Source organism: Oncorhynchus clarkii, chromosome 12, assembly GCF_045791955.1.
Source record: "Oncorhynchus clarkii lewisi isolate Uvic-CL-2024 chromosome 12, UVic_Ocla_1.0, whole genome shotgun sequence".
NCBI lineage: Eukaryota > Metazoa > Chordata > Actinopteri > Salmoniformes > Salmonidae > Oncorhynchus > Oncorhynchus clarkii.
The window spans coordinates 39,094,227-39,114,404 of record NC_092158.1 but is presented as its reverse complement, the minus strand read 5'-3'; the positions used below and the strand labels follow the sequence as shown (position 1 = coordinate 39,114,404).

General features: G+C 43.2%; 1 protein-coding gene across 3 annotated transcripts in view; it reads right to left on the bottom strand.

Moving 5' to 3' along the window:
* LOC139423167 (rab GTPase-binding effector protein 1-like) overlaps positions 1–2,468 on the bottom strand; it is a 29,426-nt gene extending 26,958 nt beyond the window's left edge. The window contains exons 1-2 of one of the 3 annotated variants that reach the window (XM_071174875.1): positions 2,306–2,468; positions 491–619 (exon numbers count right to left, since the gene is read on the bottom strand). In XM_071174875.1, coding sequence (XP_071030976.1) covers positions 491–619; positions 2,306–2,351 — 175 coding nt within the window. In that variant the 5' untranslated portion in view covers positions 2,352–2,468. The remainder of the gene's footprint in view (positions 1–490; positions 620–2,305) is intronic. The other 2 variants (XM_071174876.1, XM_071174877.1) reach the window with 2 other exon arrangements.
* Between the last annotated feature and the right edge of the window lie 17,710 nt (positions 2,469–20,178).

Here is a 20,178-nt window from a genome sequence, read left to right as displayed (position 1 = left end):
TGAGATACAGTACCTAAACTTTATTAAAATGAAATTAAACTGTTCCACAAAAATGTGCATATAAATACCATAATGGCACGCAGATCAGAATACATTTTCTCAACATGAGAAAGGTTGCCGACTCCTCGTGTAGCCTACTACCTCCTCGTGTAGCCTACTACCTCCTCGTGTAGCCTACTACCAGCAACTTCAGAAGAGCAGAATCTGCTGAAAGCCAGCAGGAGCAGGAAGGTTGAGTCAGGTTAAGTTTTTTTTTCTTTCTTCCTTCTACCACAGATGCGGAAGGGAGATATCAGTGGATTGAGAAGCAACCCATGCAAGAAAATATATATCTCTAGCTTAAAAAGACAGCTTTTGATGGGGATGTTTTTATTATGTTAGACTTCTGCAGGGAAATGGAAATTGTAGGCTAAGGGGTGTTTCAATTAAGGTTTTTTTCTAAATGTTAATGATCCCCAATTCAGGTCACACCCCTACATTGAACAGTCACCTTCTTTGGACATGTAGAGCTCTTTGAACTTGGCCCGTTTCTGGTTGAACTCAGACTCCAGTTGTTGTTTGAGCTTGAAGAACTCTGCTCTCTCCTGCTCCAGGGCTGCCATTCGCTGCTGGAGCACCACTAAGGAAGAGGACAAAACAAGAACACTAAAGAAACTTCCAGAAATAAAAATGTATTTCTCTTTACAACCAGCAGCCTGAAAGAGGGGATGTTATTTATTTTAAGGGGGAATCTGGTCAAAAAAAGTATTGCCCAGGCAGGACTGAGTGGGAGGGTAATTTGGTCTTCACTTCAACAATAAGCACTGTTGAGCACTGCTGGTGGACAAAGAGCAAATCAATCTCACTAATTGTAGCCAATCAAAAAGGATGACACTTGTGCAGTACAAAATACAAAGCAGCATTCTAGGGGCAAGATCTATTAATGACTGTATTGGCATACTGACAGTGCCAGCAAAAGGTTTGACCATTAAGACACGCAAACTAAACAAAGACCTATGACATGAGCCTACCAAAGAACAAACTCGAGGTTTTCCAAGTTGTTCAGAGATTCAAGTCTATACATAAAACAACATGGGGTGCCTGAAAAGTAACTTCCCTGGTGTCCAACATAATGGTTATATGGCCTACTTCTTAGAGTCAATTTCCAGCGCAGAAAGTACACTAGTTGCAAGTTCCAATCTTTGATGATTTGGGGCTTTAGGGCTACTTGAGGTATAGGCCCATCTGTCCACTAGCTTTAGGCTACATACTGTACAGTTTTTCCCCATTCTTAATAATGCATAGCCTAACTCACTACTCAAAAAGACAACAGACCAATCTCAGTCGTTATGGAGAGCATAAACGTAGGTTTCCTAAGAAATCAATATGACTTGGAAAGCATGCCTGAATGTTAAATAAAATTGCATTTGAACTTAAATCTACCGATTGTCTGGGGTTGGTCCTTCAGTGGGTTGGAATTTTAGACAAAATATCCACAGTAAAGTATTATTTATCCGACTTTTTAGAGCGTCGGTACTACTGTTGAAATCACCGGGCACATGCGCAAATTCATGTAAACACCGGCATTGTCATGACAGATTTCATTTTCTCCATTACCAGATTTGGTGTAGCTAGTTAGAGAAAATAATCCTTTCAATTCAATCATAGGCTCAATGTATAAAGACATGTTGGCTTACAATTTATCTGTGGAGTGTGGCTAACGTTACTAGCTTGCTAGTAAACTAAACTAGTCTGGAGCAAAACGTCATACATTGGCCCGTCCCCAAACCGTTACCTGTATAACTTTAGGGCTAGACGCTACATTTTGCAAACCAGGGCAGAGGATGGAGAACTAAATGACTGAATATTCATGCGTCAATAAAAACTGTTTCCTAAAACGTTTGCTACATGTACAAATATAACCACCACTATCCAACTTCCACTCCGTCGAATAACTCGCATACCCTGTCAAGCGCTGCAAAACAACAATGACAGCTAGCTAGCTAACGTAGTTAGTCGAACTGTGTTGATGCTATCTAGTTAAGCGTCGTCTGTGGCTAAAATAGATCCAGACAGATGGGTCAGCAATCATATGCCATTCTTATCGCGCAAAATGTAACGATGCATGTATTTTCTAACAAAGTATGCACATCTAGTTTGGTGCCCGTGAAGCTCGCTATGTATTATATACATCCATTGTGAAATAATGGCCAAGTATAGGTAAGGTTGGTGCTAGCTAAACCGAAGATTCACAGGCCGCTTATAGTATCTGGATTAGCTCGAAACGTCACCACATCATATACTTCCAAAAAAGAACAAGCTTTACCGTCGTGCTGGGGCTGCCGGGCGGATTCCGTGGCCTGTTCGGCCATGGTTTCCAGGGAGGTGGAAATGCTATAACCAGCTTGGTGTAGGAGAAAACTAGATAGAAGTGTCCAAGAAAACAGTCTGCCTGCTACATGGAAGGCAACATAATTGGAGAAACAGCTCTTTTTCTTCTTCGGCGGTTGGCATACAACGTTATGGTGCATTACTGCCACCTACTGCACTGCAGTGTGCCAGCGACAGGGTGAAACTAAATCCTACCAGCCAGCCCTGTTTCTCTTAAAAAAATATTTGCGACTGTATCGAATGACGTTCTACTCAATATACTATATTCAACATACTCAATATAAAATTGACTGTATCTCCTTCTCCCTTATACTAGATCTCAGCCTCTCTCTTTACCTCTCATACTGCCCACACGGTATCAATACATGCCCCACTGTCTCTGTTTCCTTGCAATAATCACATTCCTGTTGGATGCTTTCCAATCACATTTAAAGTCTTATTCATTTTACATTTACATTATAGTATTTAGCAGACACTCTTATCCAGAGCGACTTACAGTTAGTGCATTCATCTTAAGATAGCTAGGTGGGACAACCACATAGCACAGGCGTAGAAAGTACATTTTCTTCCTCAGTAACATAGCTATCAATAGAGTCAGAGCTAGAATGGGGGGGGGTCAAGTGCAAGTCCGGGTTAATTTTTATTATTTGTTTTTGAGGTGATGAGGATTATTTAAGATATTGTTTGAAGAGGTATGTTTTCGGAAGATGGGCAGGGATTCTGCTGTCCTAGCTTCAGGCGGAAGCTGGTTCCACCATTGGGGTGCCAGTACAGTAAAAAGTTGGGACTGGGCTGAGCGGGAGCTGCCTTCCCGTAGGGGTGGGAGGGCCAAGAGACCTGAGGTGGCAGAACAGGGTGCTCAGGTTTGGGTGTAGGGTTTGAGCATAGCCTGAAGGTAGGGAGGGACAGTTCCTCTTGCTGTTCCATAGATAAGCACCATGGTCTTGTAGTGGATGTGAGCTTCGACTAGAAGCTTTGCAACGACCATGACAACCAGGTGTTCTCGGACTATGAGAGAAAACATAGTTAAATTAAGAAAGAGCAGCTGGAGTAGCAGTGTTCTCTGGGGTGATCCATGTCTCCGTCAGGGCCAAAACGTCAAGGTACTGAAAGGCAGCATAGGCTGAGATGAACTTGATGTTCTTGACAGCAAATAGGCAGTTCCAAATGCTGCCAGAGACCCGGAATTCCACATGGGTTGTGCTCGCAGGGTACACTAAATTAGAAGAATTGCAGCCAAGGGGTGGGGAGTGTCTGTAAAGCCTACAGAGAGGAAGTGCGAACAGGTATAGAAAACACACACATAGTTGACAAAGCTACAAGAGAGCTAAATGATAATCTATAAATAAGTAGGTCAATTATTCAAGTGACCGGCTGTGTCCCCGCCTCCCCTCTTCTGTCCTTTCCTGCCGAACTCCCCTCCCAGACTTCCTCTGTACTTGAAATAAATGACTGCCCTTAGTATCCATATTCCACTGCTCCCGCCATCTTTGCACCATCACTGTTCATATCAGGCCTTTTGCCTCTGCCTTGCGTATTGAAGCTACAACACAAACATCCCCACTACTAAGTACTTGTATAGCCAGTACAAGAAACAGCTCTTCTTTACATTTGTATTGGTGGATCGCAACCAACTGAAAGGTGGAACCATCCTCCTCTAATGTCTTCACTGCCTCAGCATATGACAATCTTCTGCTCTACTCTGACTCTGGTCACTTAAACCTGCCTCTCTCGCACCGGACACTTCCGATCTCCAGCAACATGGGCACCCCTACAATTGACATACACAACTTTATCCACCGAAACTACACAATCCTATGTCCCATGCCTTCCAGCACACTTCCCACATCTCCTTCCTATATACTGCTGCAACATGACCATGGAACAATGCAGTGGATACGGCACAAAAGCTCTAACAGGATAACTAATATATCCTTACATGACTTTGTTGGGTAGAGACTGACTCAACACTCAAAGGGACTGACAGTGACTCCTCTGTTTCACCACGCTCTCCACTGGGTCTGCCATGCACCAAATGGCAGGCATCACAAACACACGGAATCTTCAACTTCAATTGCTCCATCTACATAATGAATGCTACCCCAGAAAACACTCCTTTCAATTGTGCCCTGTTCCTAAGAGCAAAACAAGAAATTGATATTGATCTACCTACTGTACTGGATTGTGAGGCTCCTGTGTTTCCGCCAATTACGTATATAAACCCTGGATTGCTGATGCTATGTATTGGCCATTGAGAGGCTTCGAAGCCACCGGTCGGCCATATTGGCACTCCCGAGTATGAGCAGTCCTCCATAGGAATGAATGGAATTCTACACTATTTCAATTAAATGTTTCAAGGACACAATTAAATTAATTGTAGTATTTTGTTCTTGTAGTGGGGACAGTAACATTAGAACCTAAATAAATAAATAACTTTAAGGAAATAAATATATTTTCATGTTTTACTCGCATAATATAATTTAAAGTATGCATTAAGGTGTCTGTGATATAATACATGTGTCAAAGGCAAATGTAGACATTAATAAATGGATTTCTAAATATTTTTAGTACAAGATTACCAAAATGGCTGTGCAGTAGGTTAAATACAGCAGCCCCTGTCAGTCATTCAGAGTTAATACACATCATTGGTTTCCACCTACTGTTCTGGAGTGTGAATTCCTCACACTTCGTGACACGAAAGAGAGGGGCAAAAGGATGGGGAAAAGGGATCAAAAATTGACCTACCAACTAACCCTACACCCATTAAAACCTCACCACTATTCAACTACTTGGCCCTATCTGATCCAACATCAGGCCAGCAGCCAGAACACTATCGTTTAACACACCTTGTAACTCCTCTGCAGTAAAATCTCGTACACCCAAGTACTTCCCTGCCACCACAACATTTATTCTCTGTGATTTACGTTCTATTTCTGTGGTACAGTAAATAACCGTGGCTATGAACGCTAAGAAGCCAACCTTACTGAAACACAGTATTCCTATCACTCTATATTGGCCACGGCCTACTCACAGGGAGCTTCTTAGGATCCCTCGCCCTGGACCCATCTTCCTTTATTACTCTCTTGATTGCCTCAGCAAAGGACACCTTCTGTTCTACTCTGATCCTGGCAACCTCGACCTGCCTTTCTTTCATCAGACACTTCTGATCTCCAGCACCATGGGTTCCCCTGCAGTTAACACACACATCTTTTTCCCTCAACACTACACATTCCTTTGTCTCATGCCCTCCTGTACACTTCACATATAAAAATATCCTTCCAACACACTGCTGCAACATGACCATAAGTTTGGCACTTAAAACGCTGTAATGGGTTTGGTACAAACGTCCTCACAGGATAACTGGATAACTGACACAGTAATGGCGCCGAAAGAGTTGGCCGCGGTTTTACGATCCTGTAACCAATTGTGCTATTGTGTATGTTCTTTCGCATTATTTGTAACTTATTTTGTACATAATGATTCTGCCACCATGGCTTATGACTGAAAAGAGCTTCTTGATATCAGGGCAGTGATTACTCCCCCGTACTGGAGGAATTATTTTCTTCAACGAGTCGGACGGGAACGATTTACTCCAGACACCATGAACGACGGTCCGGGTGCCCTGTAAGGATCCATCGCCGAGAGGGTAATCCACCTTCACCATCGATACTATTAGCCAACGTACAATAAATCAATAATAAAATAGACGAACTACAAGCACGTATATCCTACCAACGGGACATTAAAAACTGTAACATCTTATGTTTCACCGAGTCGTGGCTGAACAATGACAATATTAACATACAGCTGGCGGGTTGTAAGCTTTTTCGGCAGGATAGGTTTTACTCTACCTCAGGTGAGCATCTCATGATAAGCTGAAGACCACACTGTTTACCAAGAGAGTTATCATCTATATTTTTCAGAGCTGTACATATACCACCGCAGACCGATGCTGGCACTAAGACCGCACTCAATGAGCTGTATATGGCATTAAGCAAACAGGAAAACGCTCATCCAGGGGCAGCGCTCCTAGTGACCGGGGACTTTAATGCAGGGAAACTCAAATCAGTTATACCACATTTCTATCAGCATGTTAAATGTGCAACCAGAGGGGAAAAAAACTCTAGACCACCTTTATTCCACACACAGAGATGCGTACAAAGCTCTCCCTTGCCCTCCATTTGGCAAATCTGACCAGAATTATATCCTCCTGATTCCAAGCAAAAACTAAAGCAGGAAGCACCAAGGACTCGGTCAATAAGAAAGTTGACAGATGAAGCAGCTACAGATGAAGCTACAGCTACTGTTTGCTAGTACAGACTGGAATATGTTCCGGGATTATTCCAATGGCATTCAGGAGTACACCACATTAGTCACTGGCTTCATCAATAAGAACATTGATGACGTCGTCCCCACAGTGACCGTACGTACATACTCCAACCAGAAGCCATGGATTACAGGCAACATCCGCACTGAGCTAAAGGTTAGAGCTGTCGCTTTCAAGGAGCTGTACTCTTACCCGAAGCTTATAAGAAATTATGCTATGCCCTCTGACGAACCATCAAACAGGCAAAGCGTAAACACAGGACTAAGATTGAATCGTACTACACCGGCTCCGACACTCATTGGATAATACAGATTACAAAGGGAAGCACAGCCACGAGCTGCCCAGTGACACAAGCCTACCAGAGGAGCGAAATTACTTCTATGCTCGATTCGAGGCAAGTAACACTGAAACATGCATGAGAGCACCAGCTGTTCCGGACGACTGTGTGATCACGCTCTCCATAAGACCTTTAAACAGGTCAACATTTACAAGGCCACAGGGTCAGACAGATTACCAGGACGTGTACTCCGAGCATGTGCTGATAAACTGGCAAGTGTCTTCAGTGACATTTTCAACCTGTCCCATAGTCTGTAATACCAACATGTTTCAAGCAGACCACCATAGTCCCTGTGCCCAAGAACACCGCCCCAACAGGCCCACAGATGATGCAATCTCTATTGCACTCAACACTGACCTTTCCCAGCTGGACAAAAGGAAAACGTTAGAATGCTATTAAATGACTGCAGCTCAGCGTTCAACACCATAGTGCCCACAAAGCTCATCACTAAGCTAAGGACCCTGGGACTAAACACCTCCCTCTGCAAGTGGATTCTGAAAATCCTGACAGGCCACCCCCAGGTGGTAAGGGTAGGTAACAACACATCCGCCACTCTGATCCTCAACATGGGGGCCCCTCAGGGGTGCATGCTCAGTCCCCTCCTGTACTCCCTGTTCACTCATGACTGCATGGCCAGGCACGAATCCAACACCATCATCAAGTTTGCCGATGACAGAACAGTGGTAGGCCTGATCACCAATGAGAAAGCCTGTAGGGAGGAGGTCAGAGACCTGGTTGTGGGGTGCCAGGACAACAACCTTTCCCTCAACTTGATCAAGACAACGGAGATGATTGTGGGCTACGGGAAAAGGAGGACAGAGCACGCCCCCATTCTCATCGACGAGGCTGTATTGGAACAGGTTGAGAGCTTCAAGTTCCTTGGTGTCCACATCACTAACAAACTATCATGGTCCAAACACACTAAGACAGTCGTGAAGAGGGCACAACAAAGCCTATTCTCCCCCAGGAGACAGAAAATATTTGGCATGGGTCCTCAGGTCCTCAAAATGTTCTACAATTGCACCATCGAGAGCATCCTGACTGGTTGCATCACTGCCTGGTATGGCAACTGCTTGGATTCCGACATCACTGAGGCCCAGCTTCCTGCTGTCCAGGACCTCTATATCAGGCGGTGTCAGAGGAAGGCCCAAAACATTGTCGAAGACTCCAGCCACCCTAGTCAAAAACTGTTCTCTCTGCTACTGCAAAAGGCTTCTAAACAGCTTCCATCCCCAAGCCATAAGACTCCTGAACAGTTAATCGAAGGGCTACCCAGACCCCTCTTTTACGCTGCTGCTACTCTGTTTATAGTCCCTTTAACTCTACCTACATGTACATATTATCTCAATTATCTCAACTAACAGGTGCCCCCGCACATTGCCAAGCTTGTTTCAAAACAGCAGGACAGACCGTCTTCTCTGTTTCACCACACGCTCCACCGGGCCTGAATCGCATCAAACAGTTCATCCTCCTCAACACTTAACGCCACTCCAGTGATCACACTGCACCCTGCTCTGGAAAACAAAGCAAGTCCCGAAGTATGTGGTGCAGAGCGACGGTTCTAACTCGTGGTCTTCAGCGCACCTGCCACCGCAGGTAATTCATCCTCACTCTCGTTAGGTTCAATTTCTACAGGAGTAGATTTTTTATTTTTGCCAATTTTCCTCACCACACCAGTTCCCTCGACACTCAGTTCCTTTCTTTTTTCCTCACTGTCCATTTCCACATCTCCACGCTCTTTCCGCTCCTTCATCCTCTGTAATAGCAAACTGTTCAAATGATTCTTGTATCTTGAATTTGCCGCCATGTCATGTCGACTCACAAAGCTCTACCAGCCTCCAGACAACATTTCACAATGTGGAGAAACAGCTCACTACGCATGTGTGAACACTAATGGAACATAACAGAGGAGTTGCATGATGATGGTAACGATGATAATAGTAGCTTAACTGGGATCTACACTGGGTGTACGTATATCAGCCTAGAGATCATATTCTAGATGTCATGATTTCATTTAGTATGTGGTGCTTTCACCCAAAATAATAACACATTGAGAGTCAACCTACACTACATTACCAAAAGTATGTGGACACCTGCTCATCGAACATTTCATTCCAAAATCATTAACATGGATATGGGCATTAATATGGGCATTAATATGGAGATGGTCCCCTCTTTGCTGCCATAACAGCCTCCACTATTCTGGGAAGCCTTTCCACTGGATGTTGGAACATTGCTGCGGTGACTTACTTCCATTCAGCCACAAGAGCATTAGTGAGGGCACTGATGTTGGGCGATTAGGCCTGGCAGTCGGCATTCCAATTCATCCCTAAGGTGTTCAGTGGGGTTGAGGTCAGGGCTCTGAGCAGGCTTGTCAAGCTTTTCAACACCGATCTAGACAAACCATTTCTGCATTAACCTCGCATTCTGCACAGGGGGCATTGTCATGCTGAAATAGGAAAGGGCCTTCCCCAAACTGTTGCCACAAAGTTGGATGCACAGAATCGTCTAGAATGTCATTCTATGATGTAGCATTAAGATTTCCCTTCACTGGAACTAATGGGCCTAGTCCGAATCATGAAAAACAGCCCTAGACCATTAATCTTCCTCCTCCAAACTTTACAGTTGGCGCGATGCATTTGGGCAGGTAGCGTTCTCCTGGTATTAGCCAAACCCAGATTTGTCCATCAGACTACCAAATGGTGACGTGTGATTCATCACTCCAGAGAACGCATTTCCACTGCTCCAGAGTCCAATGGCGGCGAGCTTTAAACCACTCCAGCCGATGCTTGGCATTGTGCATGGTGATCTTAGGCTTGTGTGCGGCTGCTCGGCCATGGAATCCCATTTCATGAAGTTCCTGACGAACAGTTTTTGTGCAGACATTGCTTCCAGAGGGGGAGTGGAGCTCGGTAGTGAGTGTTGCAACAGAGGACAGGCAGTTTTTACGAGCTACCCGTTTCAGCACTCAGCGGTCCCATTCTGTGAGATTTTGTGGCCTACCACTTTGCGGCTGAGCCGTTGTTGCCCCGAGACGATTCCACTTCACAATAACAACACTTACAGTTGACTGGGGCAGCTCTAGCAGGGCAGAAATTTGATGAACTGACTTGTTGGAAAGGTGGCATCCTATGACAGTGCCACGTTGAAAGTCACTGAGCTCTTCAGTAAGGCCATTCTACTGCCAATGTTTGTCTACTGAGATTGCATGGTAGTGTGCTCGATTTTCTACACCTGTCAGCAACGGGTGCGGCTGAAATAGCCGGATTCATTCATTTGAAGGGGTGTTCACATACTTTCAAATCAAAACAAATGTTATTTGTCACATGTGCCGGACACAGGGGAGGAGGTCAGAGACCTGGCCGGGTGGTGCCAGAATAACAACCTATCCCTCAACGTAACCAAGACTAAGGAGATGATTGTGGAATACAGGAAAAGGAGGACCGAGCACGCCCCATTCTCATCGACGGGGCTGTAGTGAAGCAGGTTGAGAGCTTCAAGTTCCTTGGTGTACACATCAAAAACAAACTAGAATGGTCCAAACACACCAAAACAGTCGTGAAGAGGGCACGACAAAGCTTATTCCTCCTAAGGAAACTAAAAGGATTTGGCATGGGTCCTGAGATCCTCAAAAGGTTCTACAGCTGCAACATCGAGAGCATCCTGACTAGTTGCATCACTGCCTGGTACGGTATTTGCTCGGCCTCTGACCATAAGGCACTACAGAGGGTAGTGCGTATGGCCCAGTACATCACTGGGGCTAAACCTCCGGCCATCCAGAACCTCTACACCAGGCATTGTCAGAGGAAGGCCCTAAAAATTGTCAAAGACCCCAGCCACCCCAGTCAGAGACTTTTCTCTCTACTACCGCATGGCAAGCGGTACATGAGTGCCAAGTCTAGGACAAGACTCCTGAACAGGCAATCAAATGGCTACCCGGACTATTTGCATTGTGTGCCCCCCCACCCCCCTTTTTTACGCTGCTGCGTAAAAGCTCCGGTACCGCTTGCCGTGTAGTAGCAGAGAACAGTCTATGACTTTGGTGACTTGAGACTTTGACAATTTTTTGGGCCTTCCTCTGACACTGTCTAGTATATAGGTCCTGGATGGCTGGAAGCTTGGCCCCAGTGATGTATTGAGCCATACGCACTACCCTCTATAGCATCTTATGGTCAGATGCCAAGCAGTTGCCATACCAGGCGATTTTTTGACGTGTCAGGATGCTCTCAATCGTGCAACTGAAGAAATTTTTGAGGATCTGGGGACCCATGCCAAATCTTTTCAGTCTCTTGAGGGGGAAAAGGTGTTGTTGTGCCATCTTCATGACTGTCTTGGTGCGTTTGGACCATGACAGTTTGTTGGTGATATGAATAACAAGGAACTTGAAACTCTCGACCTGCTCCACTACATTCCCGTCGATGTTAATGGGGGCCTGTTCGGCCCTCCTTTTCCTGTAGTCCACGATCATCTCCTTTGTCTTGCTCACTTTGAGGGAGAGGTTGTTGTCCTGGCACCACACTGCCATGTCTCTGACCTCCTCCTTATAGGCTGTCTCATCGTTTTTGGTGATCAGGCCTACCACTGTTGTGTCGTCAGAAAGCTTAATGATGGTGTTGGAGTCGTGCCTGGCCATGCAGTTGTGGGTGAACAGGAGTACAGGAGGGGACTAAGCATGCACCACTGAGGGGCCCCGTTATTAAGGATCAGAGTGGCAGATGTGTTGTTGCCTTCCCTCCCCACCTGGGGGTGGCCCGCCAGGATGTCCAGGATCCAGTTGCAGAGGGAGGTGTTTAGTCCCAGGGTCCTTAGCTTAGTGATGAGCTTTGTGGGCACTATGGTGTTGAACGCTGAGCTGTAGTCAATGAACAGCGTTCTCACATAGGTGTTCCTTTTGTCCAGGTGGGAAAGGGCAGTGTGAAGTGCGATTTATCTATGGATCTGTTGGGGTGGTATGCGAATTGGAGTGGGTCTGGGGTTTTGGGATAATGGTGTTAATGTGAGCCATGATCAGCCTTTCAAAGCACTTCATGGCTACCGACGTGAGTGCTAGGTAGGTTACCTTCGCATTCTTGTTTGCCTCAAATCGAGCATAAAAGGCTTGTCTATTAGGCTCGCGTCACCGGGTAGCTCATGGCTGTGGTTCCCTTTGTAGCCCATAATAGTTTGCAAGCCCTGCCACATCCGACGAGCATCAGAGCCGGTGTAGTAGGATTCAATCTTAGTCCTGTATTGACGCTTTGCCTGTTTGATGGTTCGTCTGAGGGCATAGCAGGATTTCTTCGAAGCGTCCGGATTAGTGTCCCACTCTTTGAAAGCGGCAGCTGTAGCCTTTAGCTCGGTGCTGATGTTGCCTGTGGCTTCTGGTTGGGATATGTACGTACGGTCACTGTGGGGACAACTGAGGTGGTATACTCCTCATTGCCATTGGATGAATCACAGAACACATTCCAGTCTGTGCTATCAAAACAGTCCTGTAGCGTAGCATCCGCGTCATCTGACCACTTCCATATTGAGTGAGTCACTGGTACATACTGGTTTAGTTTTTGTTTGTAAGCAGGAATCAAGAGGATAGGATTATGGTCAGATTTGCCAAATGGAGGGCAAGGGAGAGCTTTGTATGCGTCCCTGTGTGTAGAAAAAGGTGGTCTAGAGTTTTTTCCCCCCCTGGTTGCACATGTGACATGCTTGTAGAAATGAGGTCAAACAGATTTAAGTTTGCCTGCATTAACGTCCCCGGGCCTCTAGGAGCGCCGCTTCTGGATGAGCATTTTCTTGTTTGGTTATGGCCTTATACAGCTCGTTGCGTGCAGTCATAGTTCCAGATTTGGTTTGTGGTGGTGAATAGACGGCTACAAATAATATAGATAAGAACTCTCTTGGTAGATAGTGTGGTCTACAGCTTATCATCAGGTACTCTACCTCAGGCAAGCAATACCTTGAGACTTCTTTAATATTCGACATCGTACACCAGCAGTTATTGACAAACAAACACACAGCCCCGCCCCTCGTCTTACCAAACGTAGCTGCTCTGTCCTGCCGATGCACGAAAAACCCAGGTAGCTCTATATTATCGGTGTCATCGTTCAGCCACGACTCTGTGATACATTACAGTTTTTAATGTCCTGGTGGTAGGGTAGTCTTGGCCGTAGATCATTGAGTTTGTTTTCCTTTACGTCAGACTCATTAATGAAAAAATCTTTGTCCACTTCGAGGTGAGTAATCTGTGTTCTGATGTCTAGAAGCTGTTTTCGGACATAAGAGATGGTAGCAGCAACTTTATGTACAAAAACAGTTACAAACAATGTGAAAAAACAAACAAAATAGCACAGTTGGTTAGTAGCCTGTAAAATGGCAGCCATCCCCTCCAGCGCCATTTTCACCCTTTTTTTACATATAGTGTGCTTTCTGAATCCTTCATAGCAACTAGCTAACAAATCAGATCATATTGACAACCATTCTCTTGATGACCCTACCTTAGTTTAGTGGATCCATACATCGATTCTATTAATTAACTATAGCTCAGCAATCAGTGCCTCTTCAACCTCAGGAGACTGAAGAAATGTGTCTTGTCACCTAAAACCCTCACAAACTTTTATAGATGCATAATTGAGAGCATCTGGTCGGACTGTATCACCACCTGGTATGGCAACTGCACCACCCACAACTGTAATGCTCTCCAGAGGGTGGTGTGGTCTGCACATCGCATCACCAGGGGCAAACTACATGCCCTCCAGGACACCTACAGCACCCAATGTCACAAGAAGTCCAAAAGAATGATCAAGGACAACAACCACCCGAGCCACTGCATATTCACCCCGCTACCATCCAGAAATCAAGGTCAGTACAAGTGCATCAAAGCTGGGACCGAGGGACTGTTAAACAGGCATCACTAACACAGAGAGGCTGCTGGCTACATACAGACTTGAAATCATTGGCCACTTTAGTAAATGGATCACTAGTCACTTTAATAATGCCACTTTAATAATGTTTACATATCTTGCATCACTCATCTCATGCGTATGTACTGTATTTTATACCATCCATTGCATCTTGCCTATGCCGCTCTGTCATTGCGCATCCATGTATTTATATGTATATATTCTTATTTCATTCCTTTACTTAGATTTGTGTGTATTGGGTAGTTGTGAAATTGTTAGATTACATTTTAGATATTGCTGCACTGTCAGAATTAAAGCACAAGCAATAACATCTGCTAACCATGTGTATGTGACCAATACAATATGATTTGATTTGATTAGTTGACCGTTAGTTGACTCTGTGGCTCATGGTCAAACTGATGATCAATGTCGTGGAACGAGTCATCGGCATGGGGATCTCTATTGACAAATGATACATCTGAGTATGTTGGCAAGAACGATAATAAGTCAACAAAAAAACTGCAGCTTGTAAACGGTCAAAGACCTCCATGTTATTGGACTGATCAAACCAGAGACATGCACAGAAGCTGTCTGATAGCCTGTCTTACTCCCAGCTGAAAAAAACACATTTGAGTTTGACTATTCCGATTCGCAACTTTCCAACACGAGGTTGCAGCAGCATTGCTTAATAACCACGGCACATGGTAGACCTTATCGGTCCTTTTATTCATTTTCCCTTTATCACACACACACACACACTGCATGCAGCAGAGTGATGGGTGTGGGTAGTTCCTTTAATATGACTGAGGAAATGAGTTGGCTGAAGCCTCAGACCTCAGAAGTGAATCATGATCCCATAAGAGTCTCCCTATCTTCTGTACACAGCTTAGAACTAAGAATATCATTGACCCACACAATCCTAATTTTCAGCTGTTCGACTTTCCTTGTAAGGTAAGGCATGTGCCATCTATTTGAGAGGTGTATTCTATTGTCATAAGAACAAAGAAATACTTCATTGTCAGCAAAATATTTTCTTCTAGGCTATGGCGTACTATAAAACTGTGCTGACCATAGAACCTAATTGTTCAATAAATGCAATAGGTGATATTGTTATTGTTTGATTATAGTGTTGAAAAAATAACTATATGTTATTTTATAAGAATAACCATAACCTATGGAGGCAGGTTGGGGGTTTATTTTGTATGATAATTACTGTTGGTAATGGTAGTTTACTACCATAAAGGTCTTATTTATCATTTATTTATTTATTATTCATTTAAAATAGAATAAATAAATAACAATTTAACAAGAGCCTACTCTGCAACACCTTTAAATTGTGAATACATCATCTCTCTCTCAGACTAGAACTTCTTAGAAAAAGTACATTGCCGGAAGTTATTTAGTTCTATAAAAAGGTATGCAGCTGTGAAAGGATGTTGTGCATGTTGTCTGATAAACATCGGTCATTTACATCAAACTCTGGTCACAGAGATAAGTGTGAATTAGTACCATTTACCAGCTGTGTCTGTGGCAAACACAGTTCATGGGAAATGTATGAACTTAACTTTCATTACAGCTAAGAAATAAATGTAGTATTAGGTGCATGTAAAGGTGCTCAGGATTGAGCGTGACTGTCAAAAAAACAGAAGAATGAGATTTATTATGTAAAAATCAAATACTTTTCCCCTTTAGTTTAGTACAAATTGTCTACACCGTTTTTATTGATCAATTATAGAGATAAAACAGTCTGCTTCAATGGAAAACAATGACAGTAATAAGTGGCATGTCAACACTGCTCTTATACAGTGTAGGCTAAAATAACCACAAGACTTGGCCAGTTCAGAAATGAGGAAGTGACATTTCATGGAGAAAAGGCAGAAATGCAGAACGATGTTGATGTAGGTGCCCATCAGTTATTTAGTTGTATTAGGTCGTTCCACAAAGACATGATAAACCAGAAATGTTTTAGTATCTTGACATTTCCCCCCGTGCACCCTCTGTGACTTCTAGCAAGATGTAACCCACTTAAACCTAACATTTCACCAAGTTGTAACGTCATAGTTATTTTGTTGATTTGACAGTCATTTCTGAAGATTTTTCTTTATTTCATGAGATTAGTGATTAGTTTACGTCTGTCCCTCATTTTAAGATTAATCCTGTTATGTGAGCTGAACTCTAATTTTAATATAGTGCAACTAATCCTTTTTCAAATATGTTTTGCAAAAGAAACATTGAACATCTACAGTGCATTTGGAAAGATCAGACCCTTTCCCTTTTTCCAAATGGTGTCACGTTACAGCCTTATTCTAAAATGGATTTAAAAAAAGTTTTTCCTCATCAATCTACACACAATACACCATAATGACAAGCATAAACAGGTTTTAAATACCTTATTTACATAAGTATTCAGACCCTTTGCTAGGAGACTTTAAATTGAGCTCAGGTGCGTTCTGTTTCCATTGATCATCCTTAGGAGGTTTCTACAACTTGGAGTCCACCTGTGGTAAATGCAATTGATTGTAAATGATTTGGAAAGGCACACACCTGTCAATATAAAAGGTCCCACAGTTGACAGTGCATTTCAGGCAAAAACCAAGTCATGAGGTCGAAGGAATTGTCCGTAGAGGTCCGAGACAGGATTGTGTCGAGATACAGATCTAGGAAAGGGTACAAAAAAAATTCTGCAGCATTGAGTGGCCCAGCCAGAACCGGACTTGAACCCTGAAAATAGCTGTGCAGCGGCGCTCTCCATCCAACCTGACAGAGCTTGAGAGGATCTACAGAGAAGAATGTGAGAAACTCCCCAGATACAGGTGTGCCAAGCTTGTAGCGTCATACCCAAGAAGACTCGAGGCTCTAACTGCTGCTAAATGTGCTTCAACAAAGTACTGAGTAAAGCGTCTGAATAATTACAGTTGGACTCGGAAGTTTACATACACTTAGGTTGTAGTCATTAAAACTTGCTTTTCAACCATTCCACAAATTTCTTGGTAACAAACTGTAGTTTTGGCAAGTCGGTTAGTTTTGGCAAGTCATTTTTACAACAATTGTTTACAGACAGATTATTTCACTTAATCACAATTCCAGTGGGTCAGAAGTTTACATACACTAAGTTGACTGTGCCTTTAAACAGCTTGGAAAATTCCAGAAAATTATGTAATGTCTTTAGAAGCTTCTGATAGGCCTTGAAATACATCCACAGGCACAGGTTCAACAATTATGTCAATTTGCCTATCTTCAAACTCAGTGCGTCTTTGCTTGACATCATGGGAAAATCAAAAGACCTCAGAAAAACATTGTAGACCTCCACAAGTCTGGTTCATCCTTGGGAACAATTTCCAAATGCCTGATGATGCCACGTTCATCTGTACAAACAATAGTACGCAAGTATAAACACCATGGGACCACGCAGCCGTCATACAGCTCAGGAAGGAGACTCGTTCTGTCTCCTAGAGACGAATGTACTTTGGTGCGAAAAGTGTAAATCAATCCCAGAACAACAGCAAAGGACCTTGTGAAGATGCTGGAGGAAACAGGTACAAAATATCTATATCCACAGTAAAACGAGTCCTATATCGACATAACCTGAAAGTCCGCTCAGCAAGGAAGAAGCCACTGCTTCAAAACCGCCATAAAAAAGTTAGACTACGGTTTGTAACTGCGCATTGGAACAAAGATCATACTTTTTGGAGAAATGTCCTCTGGTCTGATGAAACAAAAATAGAACTGTTTGGCCATAATGACCATTGCTATGTTTGGAGGAAAAAGGGGGAATCTTGCAAGCCAAAGAACACCATCCCAACCGTGAAGCACAGGGGTGGCAGCATCATGTTGTGGGGGTGCTTTGCTGCAGGAGGGACTGGTGCACTTCACAAAATAGATGGCATCATGAAGCAGGAAAATTGTGTATATATTGAAGAAACATCTCAAGACATCAGTCAGGAAGTTAAAGCTTGGTCGCAAATGGGTCTTCCAAATGGACAACGACCCCAAGCCTACTTCCAATGTTGTGGCAAAATGGCTTAAGGACAACAAAGTCAAGGTATTGGAGTGGCCATCACAAAGCCCTGACCTCAATCCTATGGAAAATGTGTGGGCAGAACTGAAAGATCATGTGCGAGCAAGGAGGCCTACAAACCTGATTCAGTTACATCAGCTCTGTCAGGAGGAATGGGCCAAGATTCATCCAACTTATTGCGGGAATCCTGTGGAAGACTGCCCGAAACGTTTGACCCAAGTTAAACAATTTAAAGGCAGTGTTACCAAATACTAATTGAGTGTACATAAACTTCTGACCCACTGGGAATGTGATGAAAGAAATGAAAGCTGAAATAAATCACTCTCTATTATTATTCTGACATTTCACATTCTTTAAATAAAGTGGTGATCCTAACTGACCTAAGACAGGGAATGTTTACTAGGATTAAGTGTCAGGAATTGTGAAAAACTGAGTTTAAATATATTTGGCTAAGGTGTATGTAAACTTCCGACTTCAACTGTAGGTAAATGTGATATTTACATTTTTTATATTGAATTTTGGATTGAAATTTCAAAACAGTTTTTGCTTTATCATTATGGAGTGTTGTGTACTTTTTAGAATAATTTTAGAATAAGACTGTAATGTAACAAAATGTGGAAGAAGTCAAGGGGTCTGAATATTTTTCGAATGCACTGTAATAGTCCATTCACATTAAACGCAAGTAACCTGGTTTTACTCTTTATGGCCATTTTCTGGTGTTTTGTGGTGGGAAACTGAGCACGTCGAGCATAACACATCAACCCTGTTACCCATAGACAGGCTAGACATGATTTATTTATTCTTTGTGTAGCTTGCATTCAATTGCCACTCCCTGTTGCACACAACAAGCTTTGATTCCCCGTCACAAGGGGCTTGATGGCTGATTTAACATGAAATTGTCAACCCTGTTACAGTCAAACCTGTTATTTTATTTGGCACTTAGGGAAATGTGTTGTTTTATGAAGTTGAACATGTGTTAAAATTATGTGCAATCAAACATTTCTTTTTTAACAAGTTATACCTCTTTCAAGAAGCCATTTCTATGGAATTTTGTGAGAGGCCATCATCAATTACTTACATGTATATTTGGGCTCTTTTGTGCACTGTGGACTAGATCACTCATGGAACCTTTACGGCATCTCTTCTGGCTGTGGGTGGTTCTTGGAATGATTTTTGTTTCCATGGTAATAGGTCTCATCTTCATTCTTATCAACAAGTGTATTTCCAAGAAAGGTAAGTATTTTCAATTACACCATTACATCAGAAGCATTATTGTGAGCGTTACAGATCCATTTATCTCTACGTATATGAACTGTCTTTTCAAAGTATTGTATCAACTGTCTTATCTTTTCTACAGCTGCTGAACAATACAATACAAGTACACCAAGTCGCACTACGCCTCAGTATTATGCCCAGTAAGTCTCTTGCACTATTTTCAGCTGATGTAGATGTAACCTACATTTCTATTGACACTTATAGTGGTTGAATTTGTTGCCTCATCATTCATTATCACAATTAAAACCACAAGTTTGGTCCTCTATTCCTCAAACCTTTGATTCAATTTATGCGAGTTGTTTTAAGCATTCTTAGTAGTCCAGGGAAGGGAGGGGTTTTGTAAAAAGTATTTTCCAAAGTGGAGATCTAATTTCTCAGGTTTTTCCCCCATCCAGAAGCAGCAAATATCATCTCAAAGATCTGGAGGATGATTTGCCTCCTTTACCACCCAGGACTCAGTTTCTCACATCCTGTCCCAGTAAGCATCAGATTTAATTCAATAAGCCTTGAAATGCAATAAGAACACATTGGGAGTAATATTACACAAGGATAAGCTGTTGTGTTGAAACATTCACAATAGGAACCTTTTAAGCCCACACAGTAACACTTTTTAGGCCATGTACAACGTCAGCCTCAACTGTCAATAATGTGCGTCTTTGCTTTCCAGAGACTGAAAGCTATGAGAACCTTGTAGGGCTACCTGACTATGTGAAAGTAGATGACAATGCCCCTCCTCCACCGTACCATCACACAGAGACACTAGTGTGTAAGGACAATGACAGCATTCCAGAGGACTACGATGACATCGGAGCAGACTGCCAGATCGAGGAGGACTATGATGATCTGGGATAAAGCCAGAGGCAACGGAGACTATACTAAAGACACTGTTGTGGTACATATGTAACGTATACTCCTACTAGCCAAAAATAGATGTTCTGCAGAAATACGACTATCCCTTAGCTGATACGGCTTC